Genomic DNA, 17,804 nt, shown 5'->3' on the forward strand with positions numbered 1-17,804 from the left:
TGATAAAAATAGTATTTACAAGTGTATGTAAACATTGTTTACAACTGTTAAAAGTAAATTGCAGCCTTGAGAACTTGATAACTGCACTATTTAAAATTCTTGATTTGAAACCGAGTTATCATACACGTTTGTGTTTATATTCATGCTTTTCAGTGCACAAAACTACAAACACTTCTTAATTTACCCCACATCTCTCCCTCCATGCCCTTTACCTCTACAAAAACCCGCCTTTCAGTTTGAATACCTCATTTACATCTTCAACTACTTGCTAACTGCTTTTCTTGCTTTGCAGCTGCTCACATCTTGAAGTCGTTTCAGCTAATCCTATTGCCTTTGTTTTTGTAAAGCACATTACAGTGTTGGCTTTGAAAGGTGCTGTACAAATCAACTCTTAATTGCTTACTGAGGTTCAGGTATATCATGTCATTGCATGTAGTGTATACACATTGTAATGATACAGATTAAACACTGCGCTCATTGTGAAAGCCACCTCCTCACTTTAAATGCACATATAGCAGAACAGTTTATTCTTCAGAATACAATAAACCTAACAAAGTTACAGCGTGTTTAATGTAATCCTTTGAAGGTGTTTTCAACTGTTTAAAATGATGTTAGATCATAAAGATGACCAGTTAGTTTACATTATGGCTAGAGAACAGAAAGATGTGTTTACACTCATGTGCCAAAGTCTCATAGCTTTCAGCAAGTGACAAAGTATTTCTCATCCAGACTTGACCTTATGAAAGGCTTACCTCAGTCTGACAGTTTAGAAATCAGAAGTGATACAGAATGATGTTATTGTGTCCTTCAAAATGAGGCAAAATCTCTTCTGATCCCGTGCATTATGTCATTTTTATCTGAACCAAATAAAATATGGTTTTATTTCGTATGTTGCCAGATAAATACCCAGCGGTCGGCTTTCATCACATTATGTCCCTCATCATTGTTAACAGCAGGCCTTGGAGTTCCTATGAATTACGGCCCTTGTGACAAGGCCTCATCTTATCTGCAGTGCAGGTGGCCTTCTGGAGCGCTTGAGGTCGGCCTCCGTCTGCACACTGCTGCAGTTATCCGTCTTATCTGTTAGACTTCTGTCCACAGCGTGCAGTCAATGGTACTCACACTGATCAAATGATATTTTGACATAGCTCAGCTCTGTCATGTGAGCAAAGTTCTTGACAGCAACCTTCAAATTTTATGCTCACACTACCAGTAATACCAAACTATAGAGGAAAGTACTTGCTTATAGTGTGTTTCTGTTTGCTGATTAAGCTCATGTCTGTGTACTAATGTTACACATAAGATCGAGGAAACAATCCCTTCATCTCCTGAAAAGGCCTACATGCTTCTTTTAAAATGTACAAATCTACAAAGTCTTTGCCTCTCTGTCTACCCATCCGTCTCTATTGACTGCAGCTCCAGCACACCAGCTCGCCTACAACTCTGTTCAAACACTGTAAAATTATTCCACACTACACAATGGCCAGTTGTAACCTTGGAGAGATTCTGCCATAAATGTTTGAGCTGGAATGAAGAAGAAGGAGAAAAATGCTACAGAAGGTGTGACCCTGCAAGGTTTTTCATACAAACACAGAAATCTGAATCTGTGTTTTGGAGACTGTCATCATTACAACACAGTTTCAAAGTTGAAACACTCAGTCATGACTTTGAATGCTTATTAACGCTCATGATGTGTCTTTTAGCATATAAAAAACATCACATAGATGCATTAAAAAGGTAAAACAAAGCTTGGTTCTGTTTTCTTCCATGCCAGTATGCTTTAATTTACACATTTTTTACAATATCAAATGGGGCTACAGCTAATAATAATTTTTTATGAACAACTGATCAGTCAGTTATTTCTGCCGTTTATCAACAACCACACACCACAATTTCCTTAAGCACAAAATAATGAAAGAAGCGCCCTATTTCATCAGACCAACTGTTCAAAACCTCAAAACATTCATTTAACTATGATGCGAGACAAAGCAGGGTTGTTGCTAGCTCAGAACGAGCCTTTGGGGTGATGACTACACACAACAGTAAGTATACTTGCTCCACGTACAGTAAAGGCAATGAGTCTCTGTTTTTGACAGAAATAAAAGCATTTTCCTTTTTTTTTATAACCACAAAAATGTTTACACAAATGAAACACCATCTCATTTATAATTGGTTTTAACATCACTTTGAATAATTCAAAAAATTTGCACAGTATTTGAAATAATGAACCAGAGAGTTTAACAGGGTAAGCATTATGTGTCCTAAACCCTAGCATGGCATTTTATGTTTGTATTTAGCTCAGTGCACCACTGTGCTGCAGACAGCTACAAAAAGCTGCTACACAAATGTGATTGACAGTGTACCTTTTAGAAGTGTTTCATTATCTAAACTCTCAAATAATGACGTAAGAATTAGTGTCGAATATCCAGTATTGGTCAAAAAACAAACAAATGCTGACTGAAGAGTGGGGACCAGTAAAGGAGGGCGTACTGATACGACCATACTCTATAGCTCACCAGAAAAAGGCTTACAATGCCCCAATACATATGTCAATAATACATCTGGTCTCATTTTGCAGTGTGCAAGCCATAATGCTTTTCTTCTCATTCCGACCTACAATTCTTTGAGCACGTTCGTAATAATGCCTCATTTGAGTAACAAACTGGAGCCACTGAGAGCTCACAGACAGGTGACTTCACACTGCAAATTTGGACCGATATACACTGCTCATCCAAAAAACAAAAAAAATGTCACACACTCTAATATTTCATTGGACCACTTTCAGTTTTGAGAACAGCACACATTTGCCATGGCATCGCTTCGACAAGCTTCTGCAAAGTCACAGCATTTATTTCTGTCCAGAGTCGCGCTAATTTTCGGCCAAGATCTTGTATTGATGATGGGAGAGTCGGATCGCTGCGCTCAGTCTTCTCCAGCACATCCCAAAGATTCTCAGTGGGGCTGAGGTCTGGACTCTGGGAAGGCCAATCCATGTGTGAAAATGACGTCTCATGCTCCCTGATCCACTCATTCTCAATGTGAACCTTGTGAATCCTGGCATCATCAGCTTGGAATATGCCCATGCCATCAGAGAAGAAAAACTCCATTGATGGAATTTTTTAGTACATGTTGGTAGTCAACAGAGCTCATTCTTTGGGCACATAACATTGCTGAACCTGGACCTGACTGCAGCCGCCCCAGATCATAACCCTAACCCCCACAGGCTTGTAGGCACTAGACATAATGAGTACAACCTGTCATCTGCCTCTCTTCTTACCTTGATGCGTCTATCGCTTTGGAACAGGGTAAATCTGGACTCATCAGACCACATTTGTTCCTCGAAGACGATGGTTCACCACTATCCTTTCAGGTTTTAATGGCGCATTGGATGGTTCATAAGACGATTTCAGCACTTTTACCAATCTGCTTAGGTATTTTCTTTGCTTGAAGCAGGCCAGTAATTTGACCCTTCTGAAACAGATTAACAACTTTTCCACAACCACGGGATATGTCTTTTGACATGGTTGTCGAAGAAATGCTAAATGAAATTGTAGAAATGAGAAGCTCAGCTAGGGTTAAATAAGTTGTTACAGCTGAAACATATCCATCACTGCAGTAATTATCCAATGGAAGGCTCTTACCCATTTATGTGGGCCAAGACGTACCTACTTGCCATCGATTTCGGATCACTTTTGCCCCATGTTGTGCTTTAAAGGGTTCAATCCAGGTGGCAACTTTTTTTTTTTTGGACAGGCAGTGTAAAAGCAAGACAGTCAAAACTTATGAAAAAGTATTGTGTTCCAACTGTAGGCATACGATCAGCTGCAGTACACACTGAAAGGAAAAAGAACCTGTTTTTCCAATTTTCCAACTGTTTTATTTGCAATTTCTACAAAAAAGCTTAAGTGAAGCAGGCTGAGATCCAAACTCTGTTACATTTATAAATTCAAATCTACAGTCTTAGATGTGAGTCACTTGTCCAAACCCCTGTTACAACTCATTCATCTGTACTAGACCAAAAAGGAACATGGAAACATGACTATGCTTAATAAAAATTCCGACTATGCTTCAATGAGATAACATGTAAACACACACCTACAGGAACTTCGTTGTGTGTAAACAGTTATCCCAGTCCAACACTGAAACTATTTTCCATGATGACATTCCCCCCCTTACATCCACACTCAGAGTATGACCACACAGAGGGTAAATCAGAGAATAGGGTATAAAAGCACACCTATTTACATTTATACTCTGAGGTTGTCTCTTACAGACCCCCCCCAAACACACAGTGGTTAAATGTTAGGAAAAGCAGCAAAAACTCTGTGTTGCTGTAAACGCTCACTGTTGACAGTGCTATTGTCAGTACAGAAACATTAACTGACAATAAGACGTTACATCGATAAAGACAAATGCTGATAACTTCCACACAAATGCTGCTATTTATAGTCCACAGAAGGACTGTCTATGCATGGCACAGCAGACAAAGTGCTGTCAGGGCCTGAGCCAGGTGTGCTGCGTTTTGATAATGGTGAAAAGTATAGTATAAAAAGTAGAAGAAAATTTCCCAGATATACTCAGCTTACTGTGGATGTAGCCCCAGTTCATGAGCTTACAAAGAATACGTACATCACATACCATCCAATGTTATGCACAGCAACAGTGATGTGTGCGATTAGTTTCAACAATCCGAGTCACATTATATGGTGAATGAGGTTACATAAACAGAAGAAGACCTGACTGATATTGGATTCTTCGGTCGATGTTGATACAGATTTTTTTTCACTGTAAAAAGATTAAAATATTGACAAATCAGCTAATATTACTTAAATTTATTTGTGTATATACTACCATAAAAAAGCTTGGAGTCACTTGGAAATGTCCTTATTTTTAAAAGAAAAACATTTTTTTCAATGAAGACAGCTTTAAATTAATCAGTCTAGACATTGTTAATGTGGTAAATGACTATTCAAGCTGGAAACGGCTTATTTTTAATGGAATATCTCCATAGGGGTACAGAGGAATATTTCCAGCAACCATCACTCCTGTGTTCTAATGCTACATTGTGTTAGCTAATAGTGTTGAAAGGCTAGTTGATGAAAACACTTGTGCAATTATGTTAGCACATGAATAAAACTGTGAGTTTCCATGGAAAACACGAAATTGACTGGGTGACGCCAAACTTCTGAACGGTAGTGCATGTTTGGGTAATAGTGGGATCATTGTTGATTAACTTTCCGGCATCGTATTTCACAGAGTAGTAAACAGATTACTGTGAAGACACCAAATGACTTTGCATCACCTCTGCTCAGCTGTGATATGTACTCTGCTACATGTGCTGCTCAGTGTGGAGTGTATCGTAACGAATGGAGTCAGAGCTGCTCTGCTGGACAAACTATGAGATGACACAAATTCTAAATGATCCCAAACATATTTTTCTACATTATGTGCTGTACAAACAAACAAACAAAACCTAAACATATAAAAAAAAAACACAAAAATATGCTGAATCCGACGTCTGATATGTGTGGCAGACGAATATCAGTTGATGATATCAGAGAACTGATATATTGGTCGGGCTCTATACAGCAGCACTCTGGCCTTGTTTTTAAGGAAATCATAAAGGATACGGGCTTCGTGTGTATTGAGCTTATACACAACTGTCAGCTGTACATCCCAAAAAGGTATGTTATTAAAGTTACTAAACTTTATTCTCAGTTGCATTTTGATGGAAACTTATTTTCTGCTGGTTTATGTTTGTTTGTGACACAGAAGGTTACAGCAGTGCTTCTATCCCAGTTGACTTAGGGCAGGGGTCCCCAAACTACGGCCCGCAGGCCGGATACGGCCCGTCTCCACATTTGGCCCGGCCCCTTGAGCAATACCAGAAAAATACCCCTTCCCCCTCCCAGAAAAAAATCCTAGACTCACCCTATCAAATAGAACAGAACAATGGTGAAAAGATTAGGTAAGAGAAAAATTGATTCAGAATGTGGGGTATTTAACCTGCAGTGGACAAAGGATTATTTTTTTTGTTCAATGCAAAGAAAAGGCTGTTTGTCTCATCTGTCAAGAGACGGTGGCGGTATTCAAAGAATACAATCTGCGCCGACACTATGAATCCCGTCACAAAGACAAGTATGATAGCTTGCAAGGCCAAATGAGAGAAGACAAACTCTCAAAGCTAAAAAAAGTGGACTGTTAGCTCAGCAGAACACATTTGTATGCCAAACTCAGTTGAATCAGTCATCCGTTCGAGCCAGCTTTCGGGTTGCTCAACTGATAGCAAGCAGCGACAAACCTTTCACTGATGGAGAGTTTGTCAAGAAATGTTTGAATGCTGTCACGGAGGAGGTGTGTCCCGAGAGGAAAGATGTCTTTAATGCCGTGAGTCTGTCGGCGAGTACAATCACCAGACGCATTGAAGCACAACTTCATCCATCTCCCTGCTACCCAAAACCTCTCTGCAGAGAACCCAGCAGTCCCGTTCCCAGCTGAAAAGTGTGTGGAAGCACTGGAAATGCTGAAGGCGGAGTTCGGTGTGCGATTCCGTGAACTACACGTTAATGCAAAGGAAATCTGTCTTTTCCAGAACCCCTTTGTTGCCGACATCAATGAAGCCCAGCCTTCTTATCAGTTTGAGTTGGCCGAGTTACAGAACTGTGATGTTCTGAAAGACGCATTCAAGCCCGACAGTCTCATTGACTTCTATGCCGCCCTCCCAAACGACACGTACCCTAACATAAAAAAACATGCAATGAAGATGTCCACATTTTTTGGCAGCACGCACATCTGCGAGCAAACCTTTTCACACATGAAACTCCTGAAAAGACCGATGAGATCAAGACTGACAGATGAAGATCTGCATCAGTTTTTGAGACTGGCTGTGACTAGAATGGAACCAGACAATAAACTCCTCACCGGCCAGATGCAGGCCCACAGTTCACACTGATGAACACACATAGGCAAGCTCTTTTTTCTGACTTGAATGAGTCATTATGAGTATAAACAAATATAATCATCATAAAATCTACTGGGATAAAATCCATCTCCACAACCATACTGGTAGTGAAATGTATTGTGCTGTGTAGGTGCTGTATCACTTAATTCTGTTTCTCAGCCTGCTTGCTGTGTCGTTTTCACAGGGAAGTTGATGAGACAGAGAGAGCTGCAAACAGCGAAGTCTACAAGCCTACTGGAACCTACACAAAAGGATTATAAAAGGAACACAAGAACTTTGAGAGATTGGTCATATGAGTCATTTAAGTAAGAGATTCTGCTCTGACAACGAAGCTGAACTTTTACCTGTTAAGATTGTGCATGGCACAACAGAAAGTTAATGTTCCATGACCTTTCTTCTGTGAAGAACCCAGAGAGGGTTATTTGGTTATTATTCATTTCACAAATAATAGTGTTATTATTTATTTGCTGACTTTATTTTTCTGTGAGGATCCTGGAAAGGGTTATTAATATTTGGTTTTGTGTGGCTTTCTGGAAAACAATAAATGTTTACGTTTAGACACCCCTGCGATCGTCACACATTTTCTGTTACAAACTGACCCCGGCCCCCCATCAGAGAAGGGAAAAGTTATGTGGCCCTCACAGGAAAAAGCTTGGGGACCCCTGACTTAGGGTGAAAGCATGGGACACCCTGGACAGGTCATCAGCCTATCACAGGGCTACATATAGAGACAATCACACTCACATTCACACCTATGGACAATATAGAGTTACCAATAAACCTGAGCATGTTTTTGGACTGTGGGAGGAAGCTGGAGTATTGGTGAAAACCCATGCATGCACAGGGAGAACATGCAAACTCCATGCAGGAAGATCTCAGGAAGGCCCCAAACCAGGGATCTTCTAGCTGCAAGGTGAAAGCGCTAACCACCAAGTCACCGTGCAGCCCCAGTCAGCATACCTTTGCCATTTATTATATAGTTTCACTGTTGCTTCTATTCAGCCAACCAGTCTTAAAACAGATGAAGTAGGACTTGTCACCTTGGTAATACTGAAAATCAATGCTTCAAACATGTTGTAAAAGGGTTGTATTTTACCCAAGTCATGATCGCTTCCTAACCCATGTCGTTTTGGTGCCTTCTTTTGTGGACTTTGCGGCTCTTTCAAACTGGAAGTCTTCCATTTCTTTCAAAATGTAAATAAATAGTTGCATAAGAATGTCATTTTTAGGAGACAAGCATGGTGTAAGAAGACATAAGCAAAGTGTTCTAAAGGCGTTTTTCCATTGTCCATACAAAAAACAATTCAAACATGCTCAATCTGTAAAGACTGCTTCTTTACCATGAACACATTAATAAGATTTTCCAGATGTAACCGGTTTACTCTGAATAATACTGACATTGTGCATCACTGGTGTCTGTGAATAAGATCAATAATGTGAGTTAGTGTATGTGGAGAGAAGGATTATGTAAACATATGAGGGACTGTTGCCTGAAGTGCTCTGGCCTTGTTTTTGAGACATCATAAAGAACAGGGGCTTTACAGACACTGAGCTTTAGCATATACAGTTACATAACTGATGTGTAAACCAAAATTACAACATGAGAGCATATGCAACAACGGCTAATGGATCTAAGGTCTGAGTGCCATAGAACTTCTAGTGGCTACACATTTTCTTCAGGAGTTTTTTGCAGCACAGTTAAATTCTATATTCTTTGTATGACACAGTATTTTAGGTAGTGGGTTTTAGGGAGTGCATGGTCAGTCATAATAAAGCAACCCTGGGGCAGAGACATGCTCAAATTTCTTTTCTGGAACCCCAAACCCTCACTGTCACTTCATAGTGTCTATTAGATCTGCAAATCTATTCATCTGCTCTGCATCTCCAACCACATGTTCATGTCTTCTCACCATAACACTGTTCTTTTGTTGCTACTTGTTGCTAACCTGCAAGTTTATGTTTTCATCTCTACAGGAAGCCTCATATTTTATCACTTATCCTGCACACTGTTAATGTTATCATCCTGTTTCTAATCTCAAAAGATATGTGTAATTCTGTTTGCGCGAATAAACAAAAGAGGAAAAGCATTTAACCCTCTGAGTCCCAAAATCTGCCAGCGTGGAAAGCATGTTACTGTATCTTGAAAAAAAAGCCAAAATTACACCAGTTATCAGAGCCAGACACTGAAAAGACAGAAAGCTTTTCTTGAACTGCTAACCAAATCTAAACTTAAAATCACGATATTTCATCTGAATCATGTATTGTACATGCTTCATTTAAAAAAAAACGGCCAAAAATAAATCCTTGGCACTGATCAGATTCTGTTGAATTTAAAAAAATTCTCCGGTCCTCGGCACCACCTTGAAGCCATGAGTGGTTCAGCTGTGACCAAAAGCGGCGCAACAGAAATTAGGGGAGTGTTCAGATGCACTGCCGGATGTGTTGAACTAGAGCAGATAGAAAAGTATGATAACAAAGTAAAAATGTAAGAAGTGAAACATCTATATTATGTAGTCATCACCACTTTTTTCCGACTATTATTACTCTGCCAAGGAAGAGGCAGGAGTTAAGTGACGATCTGTCTGCCTGTCTGTTGGCCACATTACTCAAAAACGGACACATGGATTTGGACACAATTTTTAGGAAAGGTCAGAAATGACACAAGGATCAAGTGATTAGAATTTGGCAGTGATGTGGCTTACAGTTTGGATCCACAGATTGGTTAAGATCTCTGTATCATTGCGAGATAGTGTCACGGTGTCACAGTAACTATGACAACAAGTGAACACTACATCAGCTGCCTGCTGATGACCACATGAGTGCGATCCTACTACAAATTGACCACTGCAGACTTATCGGGACTTATCCGTCAGAAATGATACAAGGAACAATTGAGTGAATTGTGGCGGTGTTTCCGAGTCCCATCAATTCCCGCCAGCCGTAACACATTTAGGCCACGTGATTTGGTATCTGTACATCACATACACATGCATAACACGTGCCTGTGCTCAGCGCAATATCATTTTTGCTTGTGGGTACATCTGTATTAAAGGTTTACATTCTATGATGCCATGATTTCATTAGTAATTAATAAACAAATGCTGCATTTTAAAAAAAGAAAAAAGTTGCATTTCTGACAATGCCATATAAGGGAATGAATAGCCTTGGCTACTGTGCTCTCTGAGTGCCTTTCTAGTTAACACCTGTGGAAATTTAAAAAAAACAACAAGTTGATTCCAGGATTTTTTTTTTTTTACTGTTTCTAAAAAAATAACAAATATGAAATTCAGGGGCTGCACAGTGGCGTAGTGGTTAGCACTTTCGCCTTGCAGCAAGAAGATTCTCGGTTCCAATCCCGGCCTGGGCCTGGGATCTTTCTGCATGGAGTTTGCATGTTCTCCCTGTGCATGCGTGGGTTTTCTCCGGGCACTCCGGCTTCCTCCCACAGTCCAAAAATAAGCTGAGGTTGATTGGTCACTCTAGATTGCCCGTAGGTGTGAATGTGAGTGTGATTGTTTGTCTGTATATGTAGCCCTGTGACAGACTGGTGACCTGTCCAGGGTGTCCCCTGCCTTCACCGGAGTCAGCTGGGATAGACTCCAGCACCCCCCGCGACCCGAGTGAGGATAAAGCGGTGTATAGAGAATGGATGGATGAAATTCAGCTTTTAGTCTTTCTTTTCTGGGGTGTATTTATAGCTTTATGACTTTGGTATACAGCACAAAAAACATTTCTGAGTTCTTTATATTGCAGTGAAAAATGAGTAAAAATGTGACAGGAGCAAAGAAATGCCCAGAAACTGTTTGGAGTTCAGAGGGTTACAGACACTTTCTGTGAAGCTACTGTCAGGTTCTGCGTTAACTGGCTTTGGTTTGCTTGTGTGATCATTTCTTTTTTGAACACAGAACCTGCATTGTTGAACTTTTGTGTGTCTAAATGAGAGGTGGCTGCGAGGATGGTGAGAAACAGCTAATTCATGCTCTCGAACGTATTTTCTCACTAGTCAGGGAGCCCTGTGGGGAAGTCTGTACAGGACACCAGAATCAGCTCCCTTACATGTGACTGTTCAGCTCCCTGCCGCACTGACCAGAGGGGTAAACAAATGACTTGTGTATATAAACATGCACACACATACACACACAGACACACATGGGAGCGTGATCAACATCATGGCAGATTATCAAGATCCTGCAGGGTAAGGCAGATGGTTTTAATAATAAATGGTATCATTGATCCTCCCTCAGTCCTCGGTGATGGAGGGTAACTGTGGGAGGCAGAGGAACAGCTGACAAACCGACACACTCCAAGCACACACTGTCAATACCAAACTCACACAAGTCTATAAAACATATTAAACTGCTGGTCCTAAATACACTACTGTTCAAAAGTTTGGGGTTACTTAGAAATGTCCTTATTCTTGAAAGAAAAGTCTGTTTTTGTCAGTGAAGATAACATTAAATTAGTCAGAATTCCAGTCTAGACTTTGTTAATGTGGTCAATGTCTGTTCTAGCTGGAAACGGCTGATTTTTAGCGACTTGTACTTTGCGCAAGTAGTTCAGTTTCATGCTGCTTTCTATTTTCACTTCAGTTCAGGGTGACAAAGTTTTCTTTTTAGTCGGCTTCATTTACATAACTGCTACAGTTACTAGCCACTTATAAATTAAGACTTTACATACAGTAAAAAATGCACAAAGCATGTGTAGTTAGAGTAAAAGTCATTTTCCAAAAATATGAGTCATTGTTCTACTTTAAATCTCCCAACGTGCACAGATTTAGGTGTTTGGGCATAGATGGGTCAATTTAAGGTTGGGGTGGACACTAAGTGTGGGGTATGGGGGTCATTCTTGTGGGTTCCAGTGCACCAATTTGTTCCTTTTCTGCATCACTTTGTAATGTAAATATCTTTGTTAATGGATTCTGGTATCTGGTGATAATTCAAAATATACTGTAAAACGCTACTGTTCAAACGTTTGGGGTCATGTAAAAATGTCCTTATTTTTGAAAGAAATGCAGTTTTTTTCAATGAAGATAACATTAAATTAATCAGAAATACAGTTCAGACACTGTGGCAGACAATCTTCAGGCAATGTGGTAAATGACTATTCTAGCTGGAACATAGAGGTACAGAGGAACATTTCCAGCAACCATCACTCCTGTGTTCTAATGCTACATTGTGTTAGCTAATGGTGTTGAAAGGTGAACTGATGATTGGAAAACCCTTGTGCAGTTATGTTAGTATTCATGGGAAACATGAAATTGCCTGGGTGACCCCAAACTTTTGAACTTTTGAACGGTAGTGTACGTTTCAACAAATTCAGCTGCTGATGATGTTAAATTTCATTCACTGAAGTGAGCCATAGTGTGTCAGATATCTTCCCTGTTTGGACCAGACAGCACAAGGTCATGGTAAAAATAAGCAAAAAGTGAGAGTTTAAGAGCACATAGAAATCTTAAAAGTTCAACAAAGAATTAGGAACTACTTTAAGAAGACAGATCCACGTATGTAAGAGAATGCCAGTTTGCATTTCACAACAGGTTTGGCTAAGAAGAGGCAGACTTATCTCACTTTGTCTGATCTGGGCCTGAATGGGTTAATGTACTCTGAGAGTCTGATGACAGGATCATCTGCTACACTACTTGTTAAGAAAACACAGCTATATCCTCTAGGGTTCGATCATAAATATGAAGAAGTATCTGTTCACATGCTTCCTCATGAGAGGGATCCATCAGCGAGTAAAGAGCACGCGGACTACATGGCAGGATGTGAAAGCTGCGAAGCAAGGACGAGACGTTCTCATGGATCTGATGCATTAACTTCAGTTATTAGCATCTATTTATTTGGCGTTAGGAGCTCCTACTAAAGTTCTTTCATGGCGTTCTTTGGAAGCAAAGTTAGACAAAAAATAATAATTAGCCTAAAGTGCACACACTTTATCTGTCAAGGAAGGAGGAGAACATGTTCCTGAATTAAAAAAAAAAAAAAAAAGTTTTTGAGAATGAGATGAGGACACTTGTCATTAGACAATCTGATTTTTGCACAATGGATTATACATTTAAGTCAAAGGTCAACTACTCTACTTGCATCATCTCCCGCTAAGATCAAAATGAGCGATTAACTTTAATGACTAACTTGTGTTTTACTTCATGACCTAATGATTTATTTATTAGATGAATAGCCCATAACACAGCAGTTTGCTTTTCACTTTGAAGTAAACTTCAGGAAGCCAACAGGAGAATATTTCTTCTTTAAATTCCAGGGCAGAGCTGTTGTTGGCTGAAACTATCCAGGACTTAACTTATTTTAATGTTTGATGATTCTTTGACTTTTGGCCCTTGCTGCTTAAGACATAACCAGATGAAGCTACATTTTCACTTTTTTTTTTTTTTTTTTACAAATAAACAACAGTTTTTAAATAAGTGTTACTTGTAGCACATGTTCAAACTATACATACTCCCACAGCAGAGAGCTGATAGTGATGGAAGTCAAGAGCTCTGGGAAGAGTACAGGAAGTTAGTCTGAAGAGTTATTTAACATTCCTAATGGTTTATGCCCCACTGTAATGTACATTTGTAAGCAGATATAAGAGTTTAATAATGTATTCGTCCACAGTTATTACTCTTCCTGTGGACAAACTGGAGTACAGGGTGCTGCAAAAGATGAAATCTCAGCAACCGAAACGAATAAACACCGAGAATGTCCTTTAACTGCTTTCAAACATATAATAGTGTGTGATAAACCACTGCAAGTCTTATTTTAGTTCTTATGCCAGCTCCATGTTATGTTTAACAATGAGGCACTGACTGATGAGCTACCGGTCTTAAATACTTTCATCTGTGGTTTACAACATGCTATAAAGCACATTCGTAAGCAGGCTAATGTGTTTATTAATGTATTTGTTGACAATTATAACTCCTCCTGTGGACACACTGAAGGAGGAGGTTGCGTAAACAGATGGTATAAACACATGATGAATTAAGTGAATTATACACAATTTGTCTTTATCACTTTAAATTATCTTTATCTGCATACCAATACATAGTAGTGTTTTATTTACTGTTGCAACAGCCTCTTAAAAAGTAGGTGCACTATGTACAGTCCAGTACATATGCTTTATGGTGCAAAACATCTTTGTTAATACACCAAAAAAGGTGTGTCTGACCTGTTTATTTTTCCTTTCTACTTGAAATTACATTCTGTCCTTTTAAACTAGAATTTGAATATCAGCCAAAGTGCAAAAATTAGGTTTACTTCTCTCTTAGTATTGTGAATTTGATGTCCATGCCCAGCTGTTTTTTTTTAAACCCCCACTATGATTAAAGAGTACAGAAAAGGAAGAAAGAAGCCAAGTTTTGCATTTTGCTTGTGGGTAAAGCAGCACTGAAGTTGGAAAAACTGTAAACTTCAAGTTGTAGTTGCAGCAGCTCATTTGAACAGCTACCACACGATTCAAGCACGTCCAACCTAAACCTGTGACATTAATATGACTTGTCAACTTCATCTGGATGAACCTATTCAGATGTGTGTTGCCAGTTGGAGCAGTTTCATTTAATTTTTTTAGTGTGAAGCACGGATTCTGATCAGCCTCTTGCTCTATAACTCCATGCATCTTGCAGCCTGCATGCTGTCAATAACACAACCACCTTCTCATCACGTGTGATGCAATAAATGATCACCACTGATGGCTGCCCACTGAGCAGACCTGCAGGCTTTGGCCTCCACTGGTCACAAACAAACAAACAAACAAAAACAAAGGCCCCTTCACGTGCACTTGAGGAGGCAGGCCGGTGGGTAAAAAAAAAAAACATTTTAACCCAGGACCCGGTGAGGACGGTGGACCTGCGCCAGGAACAGCGCGTCCGGCTCACTGCACCGTACCTTGACGCTGGTGTGGCTGGTCTGCGTCTCGGCCTCGATGCGGATGTGTCCCCCGCTGTTCTCCTTGCGATCCCGGTGCGAGTTGTTGCGCGAGTGCCGGCTCTGGTAGGTGATGACGGAGGGGATGGTCTCGGCCGCATCGGTCTTGATGAAGAGCCCGTGCAGCGTGGCCGCGGTGCCCTGAGAGATGGTGGTGGTCTGGTGGGGGGAGTTGGATTCGTCTGAGTCTCGGCAGTAGATCACGCCGCTCTGAGAGACGTGGATACTGGGAGCGCAGCCCATAACCTCAGCGACGCGCCTCCGGAGTCAGATCCCAGATAATAAACAGCGACACTTGGGTACCACCTTCCAGCCGTCCACAGCTGCCAGCCGCTCTGGGCTCTCCGGGCGAATCGCGCTCTCCTCCGCACACCTCCGGCTGAGAACATCAAGGGAGGGAAACGGGAGGTGCGGATGATTATTTAATTCATGCGTCCCGTCAGTCCGCTTCTCCTCCTCAGCCTCCGCTATCGTCGGAGCTTGGATTTCATGCTGAGGACGGAACGTGTTTCCAGGCTCGGATCGACACCCCGCTGCCGGCCTGCACCACCAGCATCTATGGAGTGGCTGATGAAGAACCGGACTGAACCACCTGGCTGCTCCTCATCACCTCCTGCTCGCTCGCATTTTTCGGCCTGTGGAGAGTAAAGTGGCTTTATGAAATCTGCTCTGTGTCTCTACTTCAGTTCTTCAGCTCGCAGATCATTGGCCAGCGTCCATGTCAGTGTCTCTCCTCCCTCTCTCTCTCTCTCTCTCTCTCTCTCTCTCTCTCTCTCTCCATCACACCAACATTATATCTGCTCAGGCTCTCCAGTGTGACCCTTTGATCTCCCCTGAGGCCCTGCTCTGACTCCAGGGCTCGGTTAAAAACTGGCTCTGCTGAATTAGACACAAAACTACACTATAAAAGGGATTGAGGCTTAATGAAAAATCACTTGCAGCCTGGGCCTGCTCTTACCCTCCAACTTCACAGTGTCATGACACGATGTTGAGTGTGTGTGTGTGTGTTATTGAAAGGTGTAGGGGGAGCTTTGACATTTGGTCTTCTATAGTCCTGATAAGTTAAAAACAGGTGATTCAAACTGATGGTTTGAGCTGGTAAAGATCACAGGTGATACTTATTTTTTTAAATTAATGATTTGGTTTGCTCAGGGGCTGCACAGTGGCTCGGTGGTTAGCACTTCAGAAGATCCCTGGTCATGTCCTGGTCTTCCTTGAATCTTTCTGCATGAAGTTTGCATGTATTCCCTGTGCATGCGTGGGTTTTCTGCTGGTTCCACAGTCCAAAAACACACTGAGGTTATAATTGGTGTTTCGAAATTGCCCATAGGTGTGGATGTGAGTGTGATTGCCTCTGTATGTAGCCCTGTGATAGACTGGTCACCTGTCCAGAGTGTCCCCTGCCTTCACCCTAAGTCAGCTGGGATAGACTCCAGCCAGCCGCGATCCTAATGAGCAGTATATAGATGACAGATGGATGGTTTCCTCAGTTAATCAACACATTCTTTAGTCTACAAGTATCAATACCAGCCTCTAAGATGAAGAAAAAGCAGAAATTCTCACACATGAGAAGCTGTAACTAAAGAAAGTTTTGCTTGAAAAATGAGGTACATGATTAATTGGTAATTAAAAACTGTAATAGCAATAATCTATTATTAGTGCATTGTGGTACCAGGTACTTATAATACAGGATTTATAAAATAGAGCAAGGTTACTTTTTAATGAATTCTTTACAGGGAAGCCCAAAATTATTCGGAACTGTGAGAAATCTTGCTTTATAATGAATTTTTATTCGACTAAAAGGTTTCTTCTGCTTGGAAACAACATAAACCAAAGATGGTTTAATTTTCATTAGCAACAGCAAAGCCTTCACATGATTTGCCTCCACTTGAATCATGAAGTTATTTCAGTTGTCTTTTTGTTCCACTCTTGTTTCTGATTATCTCCAGGTACTTGAGGTTAAACATTTCCTCATGACTCTGGTCTTCAGTTCCTCCACAGATTCTGAATGGATGTTGACTGAGTCGCTCCAACATCTTCATATTGTTTTCTGTTTACTAATTCTTCACCACTTTGTGTGTTTCACATCATTGTCTTGTTCCAGTGCTGCCCCAGGAGAAGTTTTTCTGCATTCTGATGTTTTCCTCCAGAATCTTAATGTTGTCCTCTTCTTTCATGGTGACGTTTCCTTTGACAAGGTTGACAGGTCTACTGATTTGAAAACAATCCCAAAGCATTAGATAGATGATGCTGTTGGGGTTTAATGCACCACTTTTCATTTGTCTCTATGTCCAAACAACTGAATTTTCATCTCATCAGACCACAGAACTGATGACCAAAGGCTTCAACTTTTGTCCAGTTTTTCTGTCTCTCAAAGAAGTGACCTCCTGCTTGGTCTTCATTCATGGAGTTCAGCCTTGTTCAGTGTCTGATTCAAATGTTGCTTAGATTCATCAGGATGATGTTGATGGTGACCTTTGAATTCTTCTTGGCCTTTACCATTCTTTACAGTGCAGGAGTCACTATTGTCTTCCTACCACGTCCTTTGACATTCTTCACAGTATGAACCTCCTTGTACTTTGTGGCCACTGGCATTTCAAAACACTTTAATATACACTATTGTTCAAAAGTTTGAGGTCACCCAGACAATTTCATGTTTTCCATGAAAACTCACACTTTCATTCATGCGCTAACAAAATTGCACAAGGGTTTTCTAACCATCAATTAGCCTTCCAATGCTATTAGCTAACACAGTGTAGCATTAGAACACAGGAGTGATGGTTCCTGGAAATGTTCCTCTGTACCCCTATGATATTATGTTAAAAATCAGGCGTTTGCAGCTAGAATAGTCATTTACCACAGTAATAATGTCTGGAGTGTATTTCTGATTAACTTAAGGTTATCTTCAATGAAAAAAACTGCTTTTC

The 17,804-nt window shown here is 40.6% G+C and overlaps 1 protein-coding gene across 2 annotated transcripts in view; it reads right to left on the reverse strand.

The window, feature by feature from the left end:
- The window catches only part of pde8b (phosphodiesterase 8B), a 106,418-nt gene that overhangs the window by 77,495 nt on the left and 11,119 nt on the right, over nucleotides 1-17,804 (reverse strand). Inside the window, exon 1 of one of the 2 annotated variants that reach the window (XM_022208211.2) lies at nucleotides 14,839-16,068. The exons of the other annotated variant lie outside the window; for it this stretch is intronic. Within the exon in view, the coding sequence (XP_022063903.1) occupies nucleotides 14,839-15,120 (282 nt within the window). The 5' untranslated portion in view covers nucleotides 15,121-16,068. Of the gene's footprint in view, nucleotides 1-14,838; nucleotides 16,069-17,804 lie in introns of those variants that run through there. 2 annotated transcript variants of the gene reach the window in all.

This window comes from Acanthochromis polyacanthus, chromosome 18, assembly GCF_021347895.1.
Source record: "Acanthochromis polyacanthus isolate Apoly-LR-REF ecotype Palm Island chromosome 18, KAUST_Apoly_ChrSc, whole genome shotgun sequence".
NCBI lineage: Eukaryota > Metazoa > Chordata > Actinopteri > Pomacentridae > Acanthochromis > Acanthochromis polyacanthus.